Below are 16239 nucleotides of genomic sequence, written 5' to 3' on the forward strand. Positions count from 1 at the left end.
CACTGGCGACGTAACGTAACGTAACGTAACTTCCAAATATGGTCAAGGAGAGTGATGTCACAAAAGAGAGTGACAAATCATGAGAAGAAGTCTTACGTTACGTTACGTTAACTACGCTAGTGTGTACTTACAGCGTGCTAAAGTAAAAAAAGTTGTCCAAAAATGCCGCGCAAACGGAAAGGAAAGGGCAAAAGCTCTTGCGAAAAAATAACGAAATTTACAGATGTGCTCTGCAGTCGGACGAGGGCACCTCGGAGAAGAGATCGAAGCGAGTCGTGCACTCCAGCAACAACAGACGGGAAAATTTGTAACTAAGGAAAAGATTCACATGGAATGAGAGCTGACAAACGGCACGCTTAATAAATAAATTAATTAAGAAAAATTTCTGCTCTCAGTTCGTGAAATTCGAAATTGGTTTCTAGGGTTCAAAACACACACGGCAGAACGAAAAGCCAGTCCGTGGTGTCACGCTGAACCTAAGACTCTTGACGCGCAACCCAGTCGAGATCGTGACAGTGAGCGCGATAGAGATGCCAGTCATGCTCGACCTTGAGAGGCGATCCGCACTCGACTTCTTCTGGCCAATTCAGCGTGACGTTGACATTTGGATAGAAGGCGCGCCCTTCTTCTCCCGACCAGTCGAAATCGATGATGTGAACCTGGACGTCGCCGCTTCCCTCTTGCACGGAGACGAGCACATTCGGAGAACGAAAATCTCCATGAGCGAGACGCTTATCGCTCTCGCCCCCGTGCAGCACGTCGAGCGCCTCCTTCATCTTTTCCTTGATCTTCTTTGTCTGAGCAGCGGAGAGGTTGCGGCGAAGGGCATCAACCAAACAGATGTAACCCTCCAATTTCTCCATCATGACTACCCAGAGAGAGCAGAATAATGGCAAGTGGACGCTTTTGTACAACTTGGGCGCCATCCCCTTTTCTGCGCAGCGCTCTTGCGCCTTGTCGCCGTATTGGTGCGTCGAAAACTTGACAATGCGAGTCTCTGATCCGTCCTTGCTAAACAAAAATCCAGTAATCAAATATTTATAAAACAAAGATTAGATTTTGACACTCACGTGCTCACTTCAAAGACGTTTCTCTTCACGTGTCGAGTGAAGCGAAGAGCACCGGAACTGTCCAGAAGCTTTGCTATGCAATCGCAAGGCAGAACGCGATCCGAATCAAATCTCATGCATTTGGCCCCGTTTTGCCAAAACTCATTCAGCTCCTCGACGCCGCGTTTAAGTCGCAGCAGGAACATGGCGCACTCCTTCTCTCGACCAGGAGTGAACTCGGCTTGGGCTAGTAGGCAATGGTGAATGACTTTTCCCCCCATTCGAATGGCAGCGTGCAATTTGGCAGACTTGCCCCTCATTTCTAATAGGAATACAGGGTAAGCCCTTGATGCCGCCGGATCAGAGTCTGTCTGTTTCTCGTCCGTCGTTTTCAAGAGACGAAGCAGATAGAGCAGTAGTTGAACAAGGGAATCCCCGGAGCCTTCAGGAACCTTGTCTTCTCTAATGAGAAGAACCCTCGTGTGATGGGTCCCGCTGCTGAGGACTACCCCGTCCGGACGCTCATGAGCAAAACAGTCCTCGGCTTCGGCTTCTTTGTCGTCCCACTTTTTCATAGGGAAATATTCTCCCAGCACTTCCGAGAGGATTTCATTAATGATCGGGGTCATACATGCCTCCTCTTTCCTTGTAACAAACTTGGGGCAGTCGGACAACTCGGCATAAATCAGCTTTAGGGCAGGACCTTTCATCGCCTCCCAATCAACGCCTTTATCACTTCCCACTGACCAGAATGGGTGGCACAGTGCTGGCGTTGTCAGGTCGAGCTTTGAATACTTCGCATACGTTCTGTTGCATTCGTATGGATCTCTAGCAAGAACTGAGGCACTACTTGTCTAAGGTAGGAAAAGCAAGAAAATGTAATCCTGATCTAGAAGAGCTTTCACATAAACTTACCAACACATTTAGCTCCAGCTGATTCATATGAAGAGTAGTTTTTTCATCTATAATAACATTAATGTGAAAGACGGACCTCACATATGATAACAACAATGCACGTCTTCCTCTTACCAGTAAAGTCAAGCGGACGTGTTTGACTACACAATTTCGTAATCTCGCCCTCGTACTCCATTTCAAATGTGACATTGCAATGGTATCGACCATTTTTCAGATGAGGATCTTCCAAAACCGAGACATGATCTTGTTGTAACATAAACTGATGCACCTCCCACTCCTTCCTCTCCTCGTTTGGCGAATACTTGACATGCCAGTCGAACGATGGGTCCCAGCCTTCGCCCATGAAATTGCATTGGAGTTGGGTAGAAAATAGAGGAAAAGGGCCGTCGATGCGCGGCGTCGTTGCAACGTCTAAAGAGAGAGAGAAAGTGAGAAAATCAATGACGTCGTGACAGTGCGTCCAGAGTCAAAACATACCGCGTGCGGCCATTATTCGCGTCACGTGAGAAAATAGCTATCGATATTCGAGATCTACACGGAAATTCTTCGTTAGTTCCAGCTTCAGCGCGTGCTATATGCCTTCGGGTCGCGCGCAGCGAAGGAAATCCACCGTTTCAAGACGCAGCATCCTTACCGGTAGAAGCGAACAGCCCCTGTTCAACCGTCTTGAACGCCGGAGAAGATAGATTAAACAAGAAGAGCAAGCGGCGGCGAGCAACTCGGAGCGAGCGATCTATTCGAATGCTTTGTGTGGCGCACTTTACTCGTCGAGCAGGTTCTGCCATATAACAGCCCCTAGCTACAGCGCGCTAAAGTAAAATGTTGTCGCACAAAAATGCGACAAAAATGCCGCGCAAACGGAAAGAAAAGGCAAAAAGCTCTTGTGGAAAAATAACGAAATTTACAGATGTGCTCTGCAGTCGGACGAGGGCACCTCGGAGAAGAGATCGAAGCGAGTCGTGCACTCCAGCAACAACAGACAGGCATAAATAAGGAAAAGATTCGCATGGAATGAGAGCAAAACGGCTGACGGACGGCACGCCTAGTAAAATAAATTAATTAAGAAAAATTTCTGCTCTCAGTTCGTCGCTATTTAGACAATACATGTAATCCTGTGCGTGTGCGCGCGTGTGGCAAAAAATGCGTGTGATCTCTCCATGAAAAAACAACCCCCTCTATCTATGATCAACCCTAACCCGAAAAACCCTTCGCGTCGGCATTCCTCAGCCTATTAATAACCTCATGGCACTGCTGTCCTGCAAATCAAGTCCCCCCCTCCCCTAACGCAAACACACACGGCAGCCTCAAAACAAACGGAAAGCTAGTCCGTGGTGTCACGCTCAACCTAAGACTCTTGACGCGCCACCCAGTCAAGATCATGACAGTGGGCGCGATAGAGATGCCAGTCGTGCTCGACCTTGAGAGGCGATCCGCATTCAACTCCTTCTGGCCAATTCAGCGTGACGTTGACATTTGGATAGAAGGCGCGCCCTTCTTCTCCCGACCAGTCGAAATCGATGATGCGAACCTGGACGTCGTCGCTTCCCTCTTGCATGGAGACGAGCACATTCGCAGAACGAAAATCTCCATGAGCGAGACGCGTGTCGCTCTCGCCCCCGTGCAGCACGTCGAGCGCCTCCTTCATCTTTTCCTTGATCTTCTTTGTCTGAGCAGCGGACAGGTTGGAGAGAAGGGCATCATCCAAACGGATGTAACCCTCCAATTTCTCCATCATGACTACCCAGAGAGAGAGGAATAATGGCAAGTGGACGCTTTTGTACAACTTGGGCGCCATTCCCTTTTCTGCGCAGCGCTCATGCGCCTCCTGGCCGTATTGGCCCGTCGAAAACTTGACAATGTGAGCTAGATCTAATCCGTCGCCGCTAAAGCACAATAGAGTGATCAAAGAAAAGAAAAAGTGCAAAATGACACTCACCTGCTCACAGTCGCTTCAAAGACGTCTCCCTTCACGTGTCGAGTGAAGTGAAGACGACCGGAATTGTCCAGAAGTTTTGCAAAGCAATCGCAAGGCAAAATGCGATCCGACTCACATCTCATGCATTCGGCCCCATTTTTCCAAAACTCATTCAGCTCCTTGACGCCGCGTTCAAGTCCCAGCAGGAACATGGCGCACTGCTTCTTTCGACCAGGAATGAACTCGGCTCGAGCTAGTAGGCAATGGTGAATGACCATCTTTTCATTTTCGCCGAGCATCCGAATGGCAGCGTGCAATTTGGCAGACTTGCCCCTCATTTCTAATAGCAATAGAGGGTAAGCCCTTGATGCCGGATCAGAGTGTTCATTGTCCGTCTTTTTCCCCAGCTCACGCATATAGAGCAGTAGTTGAACAAGGGGATCTCCGGCGCTTTCGGGACGCTTGAATTTTTCAATGAGAAGAGCCCTCGTGTGAGGAGTCCCGCTGCTGAGGACTACCCCGTTCGGACGCTGATTACCAAAACAGTCCTTGACTTCCTCGTCGTCACAGAACCGGTTTTCTTCTCCCAGCACTTCCGAGAGGATTTCATTAATGATCGGCTGCATGAGCTCCTCTTCTGCACTTTTTTCAACCAATTTGAGGCCGTCGGACAAATCGGCGTAAATCAGCTTTTCGGCAGGACTTTTCATCTTCTCCCAATCAACGTCGTCATTTCTCAGGACTGACCCCGCCGAGAAGAATGCGTGGCACAGTGTTGGCGTTGTCAGGTCGAGCTGTGCATACTCATCGTACACCTTGACGCATTCTGCACCTATTTTCGCACGAGCTGAGATATCATTTTTCTAAGGTAGGAAAGGCAAGAAAGTTGAATCCTGATCTAGAACAGCTTTCACTTATTAAAACTGACCGAATGAGTCTTTCGCTTTTTCTGCGGCTGTCCGGTAACTTCATCAACAGTGTGTTCTATAGAAGTAACATCAAAGTGAAAGACAGTCCTCAGACAACCACCTTTTCCTCCTCTTACCAAAAACGTCAAGCGGTTCTGATTGACTACACAATTTCGTAGTCTCGCCCTCGTACTCCATTTCAAATGTGACATTGCAGTGGTATCGACCAGTTTTTAGAGGATCTTGACGCAAAACCGAAAGCAGATCTTGGTTAGACACTATCCACGTCTTCTGCTCCTCGTCTGGCGAATAGTCGACATATTTCTCCTGCCAGTCGAACGATGGAGACCAGCCTTCACCCCTTATATCGCAATGGAGTTCGCCAATAGGCGCTTTTGCGGTTGCGTAAACGCGCGGCGTAGTTGCAACTTCTAAAGCGAGAGGGTGAGAAAATCAATGGCGTCGTGACAGTGCGTCAAAACATACTGCGTGCGGCCATTCTTCGCGTCACGTGAGAAAATAGCTGTCGAGATATTCGGATATCTACACGGAAATTCTTCGTTAGTTCCACCAGCTTCAAGCGCTGCAAGGGAGAAGTAGGTAGAGGACAACGTGAAAGGAATTCGCCTAGAGCTGCGAGAGGCCTGGATTTCACACTTTCGCACACGTGCTGGGCCCCCTCTCTCCAAATTGCTGCCTTTCGCCGATCTCGCTCTTTTATTCCGGCTAATCGAACGAGATCGGCGCGTGCTATACGTCTTCGGGTCGTAACAAAAAGCGCGCAGCGGTAAATCGAAGGAAATCCACCGTTTGAAGACGCAAACAACGTCCCCATCCTTACCGGTAGAAGCAATCAGCCACTGTTCAACCGTCTCGAACGCCAGAGAAACGTCGAGAAGATTGATTCAAAGAGAAGAACAAGCGGCGGCGAGCGAGCGAGCGATCGAATGCGTTGTGTGGCGCACGTTACTCGTCGGTTCTCTACCTACAGCGCGCTAAAATAAAAAAAAGTTGTCGCCCAAAAATGCCGCGCAAACGGAAAGGAAAGGGCAAAAGCTCTTGCGGAAAAAATAACAAAATTTACAGATGTGCTCCGCAGTCGGACGAGGGCACCTCGGAGAAGAGATCGAAGCGAGTCGTGCACTCCAGCAACAACAGACAGACGAATTTGTAAATAAGGAAAAGATTCGCATGGAATGAGAGCAAAACGGCTGACGGACGGCACGCTTAATAAATAAATCAATTAAAAATTTCTACTCTCAGTTCGTGGAATTCGAAATTGGTGTCTTGGGTTGAAAGCTCGGTTGAAGGAAAATAAAGTGTTGTTGTTGTTGAGTATTGGTTACGTTCTGGTCATCAATGAAGAACGCGCGGGAAAAGAACGTGGGATGGTAAGACGATCGCACGCACTCTCGCGTGGGGAGACCCATCGATTGTTCGACTCGACTATTTCGTCATTTCGTCATTTCAAAAACGATAGCTCTGCGATCACGTCATACGTTCTGACGTCATGGGAAGCGATCACTACAGCACCCCACTACAGTATTCGAAAGAATAGTGTGCGTGTGTGGCGAAAATAAGGCGTGGTAGCGGCGTGTGTGACCTCCCCACGAAAAAAAACCACCCCCTCAACGATCGGTCGCCCCGAAACCCTTCGCGTCGGCATTCCGCGCCCTATTATCTCATCGGACTTAGGCATAAAGAAGCGGCGTACGTCAGAGACAACACTTCCTCCGCGATTTCGAATCGGAACGATGATGAACGGCGGCGACGACGAAGCGAAACTCGATCTCGACGTTCATCTTCAGACGAACGACGTTTGCGTCGGCGCGAATCGATCGATCGTCGGTCAATTTCTCGTCGGTCTCGACTTACTCGTACCCGAAGCGACGATGCGCGTTCCCGTTCAAGTCGTTCCCGTACTCGACGTCAGTTCGTCGATGGCCGAGCATTTGCCTTTGCTCAAGGACGGTCTCGTATCGGCGATCGAAGCGACGAGCGTCGTTAGCGATATGGACGATTTCGCGCTCGTTACGTTCGGTTTCGCCGCGCGATTGCAGTGCGCCAGCGAGGGTCTCGGTCGAATGACGCCGTCGCGACGCGAGCGAATCATCGACGGGATTCGACGCATGAGAACGAGTGGAATGACGAATTTGCACGGTGGTCTTATGGCCGGTTTGCAGCAGGTGAAAAGCGGTAATAGCAAATTCTCCTTCGTGCTTCTCATGACCGATGGCTTGGCGAGCGCCGGGAAAGTCGATCCCGATGCGATTTTGGCGGACGTGCGCGACGAATTGGAGGCGATTCGCACGACGGGATGTCATTTGGCTGTCTATACGATGGGCCTCGGTCACGAGCACAATTCGACGCTTCTACGTCGCGTCGCCGACGTCGGCGGCGGCGAATACGCGTACGTGCGCGGCGGCGACACGTTCGAGCTCGTCGCCGCGATACAGGAGTGGTTGACCATGTTTGCGCACTTGCGCGCAATCGACGCGCAGGTCAGCTGTCTTCCGACGACGACGACGTCAGCGACAGCACGTGGCAGCGCCAGTTCCGAAGAAGGCGGGGGCGGCGGCGGAATTATTTTACATGGCATGGAAGAAATCACGTTTTCTGGTGATGATGACGTCACCGGTGGCGGGGGCGGCGGTCACAGTCCTTCGCTTCGCGTTCGACGAAGTTCCGTTCGATTTGGCGACGTCTTTGCCGGCACTGTCTATCACAAATTGGTTGCCCTGACGATGACCGTGCCCGGCGAGATGCGCGGCAAACGGCACGCCGCGACGCTCCAATTGTCCTATCGAGACGCCGTCACAAATCGGCTTCATGTCCTTAAAAAGGACGTTCACCTAAACGTCGTCGCGGCGGATGGCGTTCAAACGTCAGTCGCCGTCGTAGCCAATCGACTCATACCGTCGCCGATTCCCGTGCCGCAAGGATCCGTCGTCAACGAAACGGTGCTGAGTCATCTCGCCGCCGATCTCATCCGCAATGCGGCTATACGAATGCATCGAATGTGCGACAATAAGGAGCAGAGTGGTCCGTACCCGCGTTCGGCGTCCGTCGCCGTGTCAAAGTCCGACGGGGGATCGTCGGTGCTGCAATCGAATCGCGCCGCTCTTGTGACGATGAAGCAGCTTCTCGCCACGTTGCAATCGGTTATTTTGCAGGACGCTGAAATGAGCGAAGACGCCGGCCTACTCGACGAAATGACTCAACTCCACGAGGCCGGTCGATTGGACGAGTGTCGCGCCATCGCGAATAATTTCTACCAACGTCGATGCAAGCACACGCTGTCGAAACGACGCGGCTTGGCGACGCTCTTTCTCAATACACTCGCTCGACGCAAGAGAGCGAAAAAGGGCGACGGGGGGGAAACGGTATCGTACGACGACAAGCTGACGTCGAAACTCGCTGAAAAGATGGCGATTTGCGACAGCGGACAAGTGAGTCCGCAAATCATGGAACTGGAGCGGCGACTGGCAAGCAAGCAACAGAAAACGACGTCGTTGTCGTCGTCGTCGTCGTCGAACACGTGGGTGAGCTCCGAACTGGGTCAAAGTCTAAGCGAGTTTAAGCGTCGACGTAACGATCTTCTTCACATGGCTGGCGCCGCGTGGTTCGGCGTTCCGGAGTTGCCCGATTCGCCTGACGTTCGACGAAAGACGTCGCTTGAGCGCCAATTCGCCGGCGCCGGTCCCGAGCTCTTGGCCGCCTTCATGCGTCGACGGGAAGTCCACGCCGAAGAAACGACGCCGGCACCGCCGAAGATCACTGAATTTTGAGAAGAGAAGGGAAAAGAGAGAAAACACTAAACTATCCTATAATAGACTACCCACTGGTTGTTTGTGTCTCTGTGTGTTTTTTATCAGTCAAGTATCATCCTTTTGTAGAGAACGATGTTGGAGTACATGATGATGTAGCCAGGATTGCCCGTTGGATTTGGAGTTTTCCCGTCAAACAACCCGACGTATGTTATACGATTGATTCCGCCGCCTATGTTTACCTGATCCGTTATATCAACAATCCACGGATCGACTTCTTGGCCGTCGCACCAGCCGTCGCGTCCGTAGAGCCACGTGCCGTGTTCATTCGGTTCGACGCCTTCCGGCACGCGATCGGCGCAACCGAGCGGATTCGTCGGATTGGTGAACGTGCGCACGTTCGCGTATCGATTATTGACGGTGAAACGATGTGACGTCACGCAAAATTCGCCGCAGTTGTGATTGTCGCTTCCGTGGCCGGTGATGACCGCTTCGAGAACGACTTCGATGACGTCATCGTCGATGGTGAAAAGAACGGGGGGAAAATTGGCGTTGTAGGATTGATTAAACGTCGTCTGACCGCCCTTGAATAGGGGTATGACTTTGTATGGAACGCGAATGGGACTGTCGGAGTTGTCGCGCTTGGATAGACGTATGTTGAGAGAGGGGTACCACGGCAGGGCCCAGGGAACGGTTTTCATTGTCAAGTTGCACGTAGGCGCGTCGAAGAAGGGCAGGAGAGGCGTCACATCGGTTAACCAACGTCCAATGCGTCTATAGGGAGGGGGATGTAGTTATTGAGAAGGGTGACTTGTTTATTTTTTACCTGCGAAATGGTGTGATCCAGCGTCCGAGTTCTTGGCCGCAGTAGTTGCCCATTGGATTGCAGCAGATAAATAACTGAACTGTGTGATCCCAGATGGCGCAGGAATTGTCTCGCAAGCCAGGACACGATAAGTTCATATCAAGTTCAACGAGACCATAGCGAAGCAATTCTAAATAAAACCTCTAATAGAAAAGATATGTGTATGTATAGATTTGCCTTTCATTGGAGGGACTTTAATGACGGCACTGGCTCCATAGTTCCCCTGCATCTTAGCATAATCCAGAACAGGAAGAACGTCAGCAGGACGGTTAAGTTTTCGAAGCAACTCAGTCCAATAATCATACCTAATAGATGATAATTATATATCCTTTTTCTTGATGTGTGTTGCTTACCATTGTGATTGCCATATAAGGAAGAAAAAGGATGGATAAAGAAGCCATCCCGTTTGCTGCACTTTTCCCTGACCGTCGATCCCAAAATAAAAAGCGGGTGATTGGACGGTTTGAAATGTTAAATTGACCGAGCCGGCGGTGAGCGCCTGTAACAAAGCCGTGCCATCGACGTAAGAGATCATTGTACCTCGAATGGGAAGAAGACTATTGCACTCGTCTCCCACACAATTCATGTCAACCAAAGGATCATTGGGAGTCGAGTAAACAACAACGCCAGAGAAATTCGATTTGAAAGCATTAATAAACTAAATAAATAAAATATGATTAATTAATTAATTAAGGAACTAGTTTCTTACTTTGGTTGCATAGGTGCAGTTGAGGGGGCCCTCTCTGGAAACCAGAGCCACGTGACCAGTATGTATCTCAGCGATCGGGCTACAGCCATCCTTGAAATCAACCAACGGAAACGTAGAACCGTCGACGTATCGTTCAAAGATCCAATCGTAGCGAGCATCCAGTCTTCGCATCGAAGAAAAAAATTCACCTAGAACCCCAATAGATAGCATAATCAAAAATATATTTTATGCGTCATACCCTTTTCTGCATGAACCTGAATTTGATTAATTCCACAACCGTGATCCGCACACGTCCAGTTGCTCAATATCCACGAAATCCACGAATTCGTTTCATTTGCCGGTGTAGTGACAAAGTGAGAATGACTGAGAATTCGTTCGCCGTCTCCTTCGAGTCCCAATGCGTCGAGTCGACTTTGCAGTCTCCCTTTCATCCACGCGACTTCGTTCGCGGCGTTGTTCTCCGAAAAGGACATGAAGATGTAATGGACGTCGCTTGTGGAGTTTTCTATTAGATGATCGACGCTCTCGTTTTTCGTCCACAGGCATTCGGCGAATGCGGAGCGATTGTCGAGTGCGAAGAAGACGATGGGCACGTTTCCTTCCGTTAGAAGGTACCTCAGGGGTCCGGTCAGAGTTTGGAGTACGAAGGGAGGCGCCGTATCGCCTGGCTCCAAGTCGATTGCAGAAGCAGGACAACCGAGAGTCAGAAGAACGACTAGAGAAGCGATAGAAGCATTCATTTTTTTACGTCGGCGTGGTTGTTGTCTACTTTTAGCGTGCTGTAGAATAATGACGTCAAATGGCGACGCTACCGAATGGACTTTGAAGGACTATTTCGACGCGGGATTGCGTCTATACGACGAAGTCCAGTCGTTCGACGGCTCCTCGTCAGACAAAGCGTGCCAGGACAAAGTAGGGGCCGCAATCGGGTACCTCGAACGTGCGACGCGCATGGTCAACGATTTAGCTCTATTCAGCGACAACGAAGACGCGTCGGAGATCAGTACGACATCGTTGAGATATTTACTACTTCCCTGCCTACTCGGCGCGTTGGAATCGAAACGAATGGGCGTCGAAAATCGACTCGACGTTCTGAGAAAGACGCGAGCGTACGTTATGGATTTTTTGCATCGTTGTCGTGATTATGGATTTCGGCTAACAGACCGAAGCATCCTGGATTTGGAAGGCGAGTCTGGGAATCAGGTGGCTTCTGCTTCTTCGTTGATTCGACCTGATCTGAGTCAATTGTCTCTGGATCGACAGGCGAAGATTGAGAGATATCAAAAGATGAAGGAGAGGAAGGAGTTGCTTGCGCAGATGGATGAGACGCTTAAGAAACGATTAGGAGATGACTACGAAGAGACGGAACGACGCTATTTCATGCTAAGAATCCAAGATGACGTCGAGTGGGCAATTGACGAAATCAAGAGCATAAGACAGGAAATGGGTCTATTGGAACATCGCGAAAGAATGCGCTATGGCGAAATAAGAGACGATGAGAGGCGTCGACAAGGTGGAAGTGTAGCGGAAAAGGAAGAGAGAACACGTCACGGACCCGTCTTGATTCTGTCACGGAAAGATGTGAGGGCAAAGGTATTTGGTGCAGGATATCCGAGTCTACCCACGATGACTGTAGAGGAATTCTACGAGAAAGAATACGGGGGGAAAGTGGCTCAGGGTGGTCAGGGTCCTGAGAAGGAAAAGGAGGAGGAGGAGAAGGAGGAGTCAGATGATGACGAAGCTAAAGTTCAAAGTGCACGAGAATGGGACGAATTCAAAGACACGCACAGACGAGGCTGGGGAAATAGACAGAATAGACTCTAGGGAATCGAATTGATCGATGATGTTATAAGTTGATGCTATTAGGGGGGAGAATGGGCGAGAATATGCATGGCATTGGGATTTTTTGAATGGTGCTCTGCATTCCAACCCACCAAACTGCATGTGTACTCGCCTTTCACGGGTGGCAACGAATCCCAAGCATCCTGTTTACCGAAAACCGCTCGAGGCTGACCACGCCCCGCGCGGACGCGCCCCTCGTTCGCAAAGCGGATGCAAAGTCGAAAACGTTGGAGGAGTCTCCGCGCTTTCATGTACGCGTAGTCGTTTCTTCGAATCGTCGAGCCGGCCACCTTTGCGTATTAGCGATCGGCCAATGAACGTCGTCGACTAATTAGTCCATTTGTCAACATCTCTTCCGTTATCGGACACGAGAGTGCATTCCTGAGGTAAGCCACGCCCTCGCCCCTTAGTTCATTTCTCGAGACGGGATACTCCGGACGCTCGCTTTCCATTTCGCCCGCGGCGGCACGGTAGTTCATTCAGTCCTGAATGCGACGCGTCGCCGACGAGAACGTCGACAGAACCGATATCGATCGTAGAGAAGGAGGAGAAGGAGACGACGCGCAAGCGACGGCGACAACGCATCGTTATCCTCATCCTCATCAACGCGCGCCAATGCTTCAAGGAGTACGCGAACCACCGACACGATGGACGACGTCGGGGGGACGCGAATCGGCGCCCATATTTCGAACGACGACAAGCAATTCGGCCGGAAATTCGCCGATGATTGCGCTTCGACAAGCGTCCGCGACGCCGACGATGCGAGGAGTCGCCGCCGCTAACTCCGAAACGAGATACGATCGCATGAGACGGGAATTGAACGCGTGTGTACAAGAAATCGATGACGAACGAGCGATGATGGTAGGTTGCCTCCGGGGTCCCCCCCCCCCCCCCCCCTCCCCTCCCCCAAGTAAACGAAAAACGATCCTTTTATTTTTCTTACAGTACGAAATGATGGTCTCCGATCTTGTCGCTGATCTCGAAAGGAAAGGTATCTGCCCGCCCACGCTGTGGCCGCCGCCGGAATGGGCCATCGAAGAACGTCAGAGCGTTGGAATGCCACAGCAGCAGCAGCAGCAACATCGCTTTAGCGTGCGCAGTTCGGATAGCGGCTTTCCCGTCGATACGAACGACGATTCGAGTCGACCGACGTCGCCGAGTAATTTCGACGTGTTTTTATCGCGCGGCGGGGGCGGCGAACCGACGATTTCGCCTCGCGAAGGACGGCAAATGCTCCGGAACGCTCATCGCGCGATGAACGCGGCGACGAATCCGGAAGAATACGGTCCCCCTCTCGACCGTCTTTCGGAATCGCCGCGTTCATCGGAGAGCAAACGATCGTGGCAGCAGACGGGACAATCGGCTCAAGGGTCACCTGAACCGAATCGACCAATCCCCGCCGTGCGTCGATCGGAAAGCATGCGCGCTTATTTCGCCGGCGAATCGCCGCGCGAAACGCGCGTTCGTCGAAACGAGAGCATCCGCTCGGCTGGTGTTATGACGCCGACGTCAGAACTGGGCGGCGGACGAAGCGGATATATGAGTGTTCGATCAGCTGGCGGATCTCAAACGCCAACGGCCGCATTCGAAGCGAGAGCGCGACGCGTGAGTCGAAATGGAAGTTTTCGTACGGAGGGCAACGGGGGTGCCGTCACGCCGACGTCTCAGTTGGGTCGACGAGAAAGTCTTCGTTCGACGCGAGGTGGATCGCCGCCTGTTGCCGTCGGAAACGGCGGCGGCGGGGGCGGGGCTAATCGTCGAATTCGTCAAATGTATCCGCCGCCGCCACCGCCGTCGTATTTGGGTGGCGGCGACGCTTTGCCGACGGCGGCGGCGGCGGTGGCGACGACGGATCAGAGTCGATCCACGGCGTCGCCTAATCCAATGCGACTTCATCTTGCTCCTGGTTCGTCGACGCCCGTCGCTCAGAGTCCCGCCGATCCGCCGCCGTATTTTGCCCTCGCTTTCAATCCCGTCGTCATGCACTCGCCGATGACTTTGCCGCCGGAGCGTAACCCGGCCTCCGCCGCCGCGAGACGAACGCCGCAGATGGTTCCCTATCAAGATTATCAAAGTGGGGACGGCGCCGGCGGTCGGCAAACTCCGCGTCAATCGTCTCGGCCAAGTTCACCCGGAAATGTTGCGGGAGTGTCGCGTAGCAACAGCGCTCGATCTGCAGCGGGAAGTCGAGGACCGACTCCGAATGCAGGTCTAGATGCCGCTACTCATCCGCCGCCTTATCATAATCCCAAATCGACGCCGCCCGCTTATAAGGATCCTTTGACGACGCAACGTACGACACCCATTCAACAGCAGCCTCTCGCTATAGACTATTACATTCGTCCTGGGCCCAGTCCTGGGCCTATTGTTGCAACGCATCACGACTACGCGGTTGTCGCTCCTCCTCCTCAAGCTGAACCGCCTCCCTATGATCCAATCATAGATGACGTGAATCGAATGCCAGTCATTGCTGAGGGAGATGCGGCAGCGGCGGCGGCGGCGGCACCAGTGCCGTCACAGCAAAAGTACCCGGGTCGAAGAACAAAGCCAAGGTTCATGGAACGCGATAGTCCAAGTCCGAGCGTCTTAGAAGAGGAAGAAGACGCTCGCCCGTACAAGGGCGCAATTGTCGCGCCGGAAGCGTATAAATTCTTCATGGAACAGCACATCGAGAACGTGGTGAAACGACGCAAAGAACGCGAAGAGCGTCGAATGAGCTTGGAACGTCGCATGGCCCAGATGGACTTATCCGACGAAATGCGCGATCAAATGCTCAATCTTCTCTACCACAAAGAGTCGATGTATCTGCGCTTGAAACGCGCGCGCATGGACCGATCCCAATTCACGCACATCAACGTTCTCGGTCGCGGCGGCTTCGCCGAAGTGTCGCTCGTTCGAAAGAACGACACCGGCGAATTGTACGCGATGAAAACGCTGAAAAAAGCGGAGGTAATCAAACGAAATCAAGTCGCCCACGTGAAAGCGGAACGCGACATTCTCGCCGAAGCGGACAACGATTGGGTCGTCAAGCTCTTCTTCTCCTTTCAAGATCAAGTGAATTTGTATTTTATTATGGATTATATACCGGGTGGCGACATGCTGAGTCTTCTCGTCAAACTTGGTCGTTTCACCGAACCCATGGCCCTATTCTACATCGCTGAACTCGTTCTCGCAATCGATTCCGTTCACAAAATGGGCTTCATTCATCGCGACATTAAACCCGATAACATCCTCATTGATCGCGACGGTCATATCAAATTAACGGACTTTGGTTTATGCACGGGTTTCCATTGGACGCACGACTCGAAATACTACAAGCCCGGTCATCAACGACAGGACAGCATGGAACCGGTGCCCGGCGCGTGGGAATGGCTTCGACAGACGCACAACGTCGATCTATCCAAGCCGCTCGAACGACGCGCCTTTCGCCAAGCGCAACGACGAAACGAAGCGCATTCCGTCGTCGGAACGCCGAACTATATCGCGCCGGAGATTCTTCTCGGCGACGGATATACGCAGTTGTGCGATTGGTGGTCGGTTGGCGTGATTCTCTACGAAATGGTTTTCGGTCAGCCGCCGTTTTTGTCGCCAACGCCGCGCGAGACTCAGCTAAAAATCATTAATTGGGAGAGAACGCTTTTTTTTCCGACCGATCTCGGCGTGACGGGCGACGTTGTCGATTTGATTCGGTGTCTCTGCTCGCATCAGACGAATCGGCTCGACGTGAACGGCATCGTCGTTCATCCCGTCTTCGATCAAACCGATTGGGGTCCGTTGAGAAGTACGGAAGCGCCTTACGTTCCTCATCTCGCCAGTGCGACTGACACGTCTAATTTCGACGATCCTGCGACGTTTTCTGACGGCGGTGGAGCGGCGGTCGCCGCGGCCGCCGCCGTTGTTGATGCGAGCGGGAAAATGGCGGGGGTTCCCGATTTGTCGACGGCTCCCGCTTTCTATGAGTTCACCTTTCGACGATTCTACCATGATGGTAAGGGATCCCCCGTCAAGGCGGCGCCCGTTATCTATGTGTAGAGAAAGAAGAAGTACTGTAGTAGAGGGATCGTTTAATTTGAGTTCAATTTTACGAATTTTTTCACGCGGAGTTCTGACGTAACTATTTTGTTGTTTGGGGGGGAAGGGGTGACTGGGACTTTACATAGATGACAGGCTTAATAGTTACGATATTTGAGTTATTTAGTCTAATATAGTAGCGAAATATGGAGGTCACGGTTCCTCTCACGAGATTCGAGCGTGGTCCGTTCGCTGCGG

General features: G+C 51.6%; 6 protein-coding genes across 8 annotated transcripts; 3 read left to right on the forward strand and 3 right to left on the reverse strand.

The window, feature by feature from the left end:
• Nucleotides 1-375: 375 nt before the first annotated feature.
• On the reverse strand, nt 376-2751 carry LOC136193107 (uncharacterized). The gene is made up of 6 exons (XM_065981903.1): nt 2599-2751; nt 2442-2495; nt 2079-2375; nt 1965-2011; nt 1071-1903; nt 376-1011 (listed from the first exon to the last, which is right to left on the reverse strand). The coding sequence occupies exons 2-6, from the start codon at nt 2452-2454 to the stop codon at nt 477-479; spliced, it is 1725 nt and encodes a 574-aa protein (XP_065837975.1). The 5' UTR covers nt 2455-2495; nt 2599-2751; the 3' UTR covers nt 376-476.
• Nucleotides 2752-3105: 354 nt separating this feature from the next.
• On the reverse strand, nt 3106-8421 carry LOC136193105 (uncharacterized). Of its 2 annotated transcripts, none has more exons than XM_065981900.1 (7): nt 7838-8421; nt 5629-7787; nt 5274-5330; nt 4925-5218; nt 4808-4863; nt 3901-4742; nt 3106-3847 (listed from the first exon to the last, which is right to left on the reverse strand). In XM_065981900.1, exons 3-7 carry the CDS (start codon nt 5284-5286, stop codon nt 3310-3312), a joined length of 1743 nt encoding a protein of 580 aa, XP_065837972.1. In that variant the 5' UTR covers nt 5287-5330; nt 5629-7787; nt 7838-8421; the 3' UTR covers nt 3106-3309. The 2 variants fall into 2 exon arrangements, with proteins under 2 accessions (XP_065837972.1, XP_065837973.1); XM_065981901.1 differs by having other exon boundaries at nt 5274-5370.
• LOC136193100 (uncharacterized) lies at nt 6323-8719 on the forward strand. The gene has a single exon (XM_065981894.1). It carries the CDS (start codon nt 6542-6544, stop codon nt 8573-8575), a length of 2034 nt encoding a protein of 677 aa, XP_065837966.1. The 5' UTR covers nt 6323-6541; the 3' UTR covers nt 8576-8719.
• On the reverse strand, nt 8550-11636 carry LOC136193101 (uncharacterized). 2 transcript variants are annotated; one of them, XM_065981896.1, is made up of 7 exons: nt 10898-11623; nt 10367-10843; nt 10129-10316; nt 9773-10077; nt 9597-9724; nt 9381-9549; nt 8550-9328 (listed from the first exon to the last, which is right to left on the reverse strand). In XM_065981896.1, the coding sequence occupies exons 2-7, from the start codon at nt 10599-10601 to the stop codon at nt 8659-8661; spliced, it is 1695 nt and encodes a 564-aa protein (XP_065837968.1). In that variant the 5' UTR covers nt 10602-10843; nt 10898-11623; the 3' UTR covers nt 8550-8658. The 2 variants fall into 2 exon arrangements, with proteins under 2 accessions (XP_065837968.1, XP_065837967.1); XM_065981895.1 differs by having other exon boundaries at nt 10367-11636.
• On the forward strand, nt 10793-12066 carry LOC136193116 (immunoglobulin-binding protein 1-like). The gene has a single exon (XM_065981914.1). It carries the CDS (start codon nt 10918-10920, stop codon nt 11950-11952), a length of 1035 nt encoding a protein of 344 aa, XP_065837986.1. The 5' UTR covers nt 10793-10917; the 3' UTR covers nt 11953-12066.
• A 340-nt stretch (nt 12067-12406) lies between these two features.
• On the forward strand, nt 12407-16209 carry LOC136193092 (serine/threonine-protein kinase Warts-like). Its single transcript, XM_065981885.1, has 2 exons — nt 12407-12831; nt 12916-16209. The coding sequence occupies exons 1-2, from the start codon at nt 12460-12462 to the stop codon at nt 16000-16002; spliced, it is 3459 nt and encodes a 1152-aa protein (XP_065837957.1). The 5' UTR covers nt 12407-12459; the 3' UTR covers nt 16003-16209.
• The last annotated feature ends 30 nt before the right edge of the window (nt 16210-16239 follow it).

Source organism: Oscarella lobularis, chromosome 11 (genome assembly GCF_947507565.1).
Source record: "Oscarella lobularis chromosome 11, ooOscLobu1.1, whole genome shotgun sequence".
NCBI lineage: Eukaryota > Metazoa > Porifera > Homoscleromorpha > Homosclerophorida > Oscarellidae > Oscarella > Oscarella lobularis.